At 45.6% G+C, this 5,071-nt stretch overlaps 1 protein-coding gene across 2 annotated transcripts in view; it reads left to right on the forward strand.

Annotated features, from left to right (window-relative positions):
• MGST2 (microsomal glutathione S-transferase 2) overlaps positions 1-692 on the forward strand; it is a 14,110-nt gene extending 13,418 nt beyond the window's left edge. For both annotated transcript variants that reach the window (XM_015565519.1, XM_006766058.2), the window contains one exon: positions 449-692. In XM_015565519.1, the coding sequence (XP_015421005.1) occupies positions 449-578 (130 nt within the window). In that variant the 3' untranslated portion in view covers positions 579-692. The remainder of the gene's footprint in view (positions 1-448) is intronic.
• Positions 693-5,071: the final 4,379 nt, after the last annotated feature.

Raw genomic sequence — 5,071 nt, forward strand, 5'->3', positions numbered from 1 at the left:
AGGGAAAGGGAGAGATAGAAACATCAATGGTAGGAGAAAATCATTGATTGGCTGCCGCCTGCACGCCCCCTACTGGGGATCGAGCCGCAACCCGGGCATGTGCCCTTGACTGGAATCGAACCTTTAGTTTGCAGGCCTATGCTCTATCCACTGAGCAGTTGGCTAGGGCTGACCATCACACTTTCAATCCTTGCAAAAATTTTGTGTTATCTTCAGAAAGTTACCAAGGAAATAATCCTGCCTGCCTTAACAATCCTTTGAATGTTCGAAGGAGCCAACTAACCTCTGTGGTTAGGCATCCCCTTTAATTTATATGATGAATGCAAATTTTCAAGTGGCCAAAACATGGGAGTTCTGGGCAGTATCTACAGTGAGCAGCTGACCCCAGGACGCCCAGCTTCACCACTGTAGCCCTTTAACACCTCCCTCCCTCATCTCTGCCCTGCAGGATCCTTGGTTTCCGGTTGAGTCTGGGGGCTCTGGCCTTGTTGGCCGTCCTAGCAGCTCTCGGGATTGCAAACAGCTTTCTGGATGAATACCTGGACATCGATATCGCCAAGAAACTGAAGCACTTCTAACCTCCCACCCCCTGCCCCCTTCTCAAATGCTTGCAGAAGGTATTTGTACTCTGAAGGTTATATGGTTTCACTTGTTCCATTAAAACAAAAATAAAAGCCTTGGTTCTGTTTTTATTGAAGTGGCTTTGTAGAAACACACCCTTAGAAACTCGATTCCCTGTGTCCTTAAGAATGGAAGTTTGCTCTGGGAGGGTATATTGAACCATCACTGGAAGTGCGCTGGGCCTGGTTAGAGAAGTGCAGGCTGAAGTCCTGCCCATGTGGGGCTTGGAGAGCCTGCTGCTGGACCCCGTGGGCTTTCTGTGGACCGTGGCCATCACCTGCCTCTGAGACTGCTTATCCCTGGATAGAAAGTTCCAGACAGACGCTGATAAGACAGCTGATCTCACTTAATTGGCAGCTGGAAAGCAACCCAGGTGGCTGCACGTGGGGGAATCAGGCAAACACACGGAGTAGTCAGAGCAGAGAGCCGCCGACTAACAGCACAGAATAAGCCTGGCTGTGAAAATGGGCTTTATAAAGAAAAAGGAAGGCGTATTGTTTTCAAGGCACCATCCAGGGACCTGTGCTCAGTGAGCGTTCTGCCCCTGGCAGGGATGGGGAGGGTGTGGTCGGTCGGGACCGGGCTGGGTTCTGATGCTCCCCCCGCCAACCCCCAGGCCTGGGGCCATGGCTACTGTGACCCTGTGTGCAGCCACTGCCTGGCACAATTACCATGACCTCTCTTCACTTTCTTCATTCTGTAAAATGGGAATGAGTCCGCCTCGCAGTCCGCAGGGACCTTAGGAAAACGAAATTATGAGCATGTAATATCTCATCAGGGAGAAAGCTCTCTTGTCAATTTTTCCAGAGAAAGCTGGACGCCTTGAATCTGGTGTGGATATTCAAGGAGCTGTGTATCAGAACGTCTCTCTTTTGTGTGTACAAAGGAAGTTACAAAGGTTATGAAGAATAGAAAAAGAAATAAAAGTATTTAAACCCCAGTGTTTCTAGAATAGGAGGGGAGAAAACAACTTCTTTTTTTAAAAAAAATATATTTTATTGATTTTTTACAGAGAGGAAGGGAGAGAGATAGAGAGTTAGAAACATCGATGAGAGAGAAACATCGATCAGCTGCCTCCTGCACATCTCCTACTGGGGATGTGCCTGCAACCCAGGTACATGCCCTTGACCGGAATCGAACCTGGGACCCTTCAGTCCACAGGCCGATGCTCTATCCACTGAGCCAAACCGGTTTTGGCGAGAAAACAACTTCTTACACCCCAAACCCAAGTACCAACTACCCAAAGTACGCCAAGAACATTTTGGTCTGGGGCTAGGGATATCTGGCTCCAAGCCTGTCCTCTCCACTTCCCACCCCTGCATTCGCTGTCAGACTCCCGAGCACCTCAGCAGAGGCAGAGCAGTAAGGCGGGGAGAGCTCAGAGCCGGCAACGCCGCTCCTGCTCTGAGCCTACTGGCTTCATGGCTCTCTGCTTCAGTGTTCTCACAGGTAAAATGGGGCTGATGCTCTAAAATGCTGTGATCCTGGGGCCTTTCACTTTTTAGTATTCTGATCAGTTATGGTGACTTGTATTGTGACGTTTTAATTGTCTTATACACTGAAGACAAGGAAGAGAATGCAGATATTTGACCCTAAAGCACAATTACTCCTTTGGAAGTGGGGAAAATACAATTCTTCAAATCTTACATTTGAGGATTTTTAAACAACTTCTATTTTTGCATCTAAATTGAAACTATTTAAATTATAAACACACACAGAGTTTGGTTAAACAGCATGTGGAAAAAGAAGATGGGTGTGCCATGATATCGGAGTTTTGCATCTTTAAACATCTGAACGACAGAATTTATTTCCTTTGTTCTAATTCTGTTGTCACCAAGGCAACCTCTTGATCATTTTAATTCCTACAAATTGGGCTACAGGGAGCAAACGCACTGGCTGGAGAGATGTGAATTTCCCTTCTCTTTGACAGTTACATATATATTTTTTGCATATTAGTTAAATTGATTTTATGTGTAGAAATCAGTTTATTATCTCAAGAAGTCAATATTATGAACAAAAGGGATGGAGAAGAACTTTTTTGTCTTAAAAGAGTCTAAAGAGAATAAAAACCAAATGGCAGTGTAGGATCCTTGATCAAATCCTTAGGCCCTGGCTGGTGTGCTTAATGGTTAGAGCACCAGCCTGCACACTGGAGGGTCTTGGGTTCAATACCTGGTCAAAAGCATGTACCTAGGTTGCTGGTTCGACCCCAGGGTCAGGGTGCATGACGGAAGCAACCATTCGATGTGTCTCTTTCACCCCTCCCTCCCTCCCCTCCCTTCCACTCTCTCTAAAAATCAATAGAAAAAATATCCTCGAATGAGGATTAACAACAACAAAAAATTCCGGTTAGAATAAAACAGCACAGAAGACATCTGGGAGGCAATTGGGACAATTTGAATATGGAGTGAGAATGAGATGCTATTAGGGAATGGATGTTAATTATGTGAGGTGTGATACTGATAGCGTGGCTAGGGGAGAGAACACCCGATTCTTTGGAGCTGCAAGCTGAGAAGTGGTGGGGTGAACTGGCTGGAATGTGTATAACTTACTTTGAAATGGTTCTACAAAATAAGTATGGGATTTGGCAATGTGTTAACAATTATTGAATCGAGTTGGTAAGTGTATATAGTTATTCACTGTATTATTTTTTTTCTGATTTTTTGAAAAGTATTCAAAAAAAGTTAAAAAATCTAAGCAAAGTCAAATCCTTAAAGCAGTAGCTCTTAGTAGCTGTATGTCTGATTTGGAATCTGTGGCATCCATAGAGCCAGCTGTCCTGGGAGAGGCAGGGACACGTGAGCCCCACGTGTGTGAACACTGCCGTAGTTACCTCCACCTGTTGCATGAAAAAGACAGGTGTCTGTGGTAGCTCATCCAGAAGACACCAGAATGGAAAGCTAATGTCCTTAGAACTTAAAACCAAAAGGAAAAGAGATTAGAGGAGAAAACCAAAGGGAAAAGAGGAAAATAAAATAAAAAGATAAAGGTCTGGCCTGCTGGTGTGGCTCAGTGGTTGAGCTTCAACCTATGAAGCAGGAGGTCACGGTTCGAATCCTGGTCAGGGCACATGCCCAGGTTGCGGGTTGGATCCCCAGTAGCGGGTGTGCAGGAGGCAACTGATCAATGATTCTCTCTCATCATTGATGTTTCTATCTCTTTCTCCCTCTCCCTTTTTCTCTGAAATCAATAAAAATATATTAACACGTTAAGCGCCCAGTCAGTCACTGGTGACTGACACTATACTTTCCGTCTGGAAGACAAAACAGGCTGGGCGCTTAACATGTTAAAAAAAAAAAAAGATAAAGGTCTGGTTATACAACCAGGTGTTTTCCCTCCACACTTTGCAGAATTGGAGGAGGTGGGGTGTAACCAACAAAGTCATTCATAAGGAAAAGTATCAGGTTATTTGTTTTCCACCTCTTTTCTCCAGTCTTCCTTGAAAAAAATGGCCAGAGGCAGAAATGGCTCATCCAGTGCTTCTGAATGTTCCTTAATTTTCAGCAACAAAAATACATCTTTCTCACCGGGGTAGATGCCTATTCACTTCTCTGCCCGGAGACGTCTCTGCAGTGATAGACGTTACGCTCTCCTGTGGGGCTGACCAGCAGCCCCTGAACGATGGATGAACAGATGACTCAGACACAGTTTGACGTGAAAGAGAGGGCTAAGGGGCTCCTGGCTCTAGTGGCCAGAGCAGCCTCGATTGCCTGCGTTAGCCGTTTATTCAGTTTTTATCTTTAGATACAATCAGTAGGTGAGTAATCTTGGGAGGACACGTGTTTACATTGTCCTCTAGGCAGGGGCATCCAGGGACTAAGCATAAGGCTTCCAGTAAACACCCGGGGTCTGCACGTGCACAGACTTGTCTGGAAAGGTCAAGAAATAATTAGGGGAGCCGCCTTCGTCACTCCCCTAGGTCTCCCCTAAGTCGGAATTCTGATAAACAGGGCAGGCGGCCTTCCACACACTCCCCTTTATCAGAGTGTCCCCCTTACAAACTTCCCAACCAAGTTTCATGCTTCCCAGCACTCTCCCACCTTCTTCCCTCACTCACTGAACTGGGATTTTAGAAAGGCCAATAGGATTACATATAAGAACTCGTTTTAAAGGAGAGACCTATTCCATTCATCCAGTGCAGAACATGTTTTCACTTAAATACCAGTACAAAGGTGTGGTTTAAAAATATTTTTATTGATTTCAGAGAGAAAGGGAGAGGGAGACAGAAACCTCAATGATGAGAGAGAATCATTGGTTGGCTGCCTCCTGCACGCCCCCTTCTGGGGATTGAGCCTGCAACTCAGGAATCCAACCCTGACCTCCTGGTTTATAGTTCAACGCTCAACTACTAAGCCACGCCAGCAGGGCTGATATATTTTAATTGCCCTCAAAGAAGTTGTGCCAACTTACACTCCAGTCAGTGGGCCACGACAGCATCTATTTCCCTCTA

This window comes from Myotis davidii, unplaced genomic scaffold (genome assembly GCF_000327345.1).
Source record: "Myotis davidii unplaced genomic scaffold, ASM32734v1 scaffold436, whole genome shotgun sequence".
In the NCBI taxonomy this organism is placed as follows: domain Eukaryota; kingdom Metazoa; phylum Chordata; class Mammalia; order Chiroptera; family Vespertilionidae; genus Myotis; species Myotis davidii.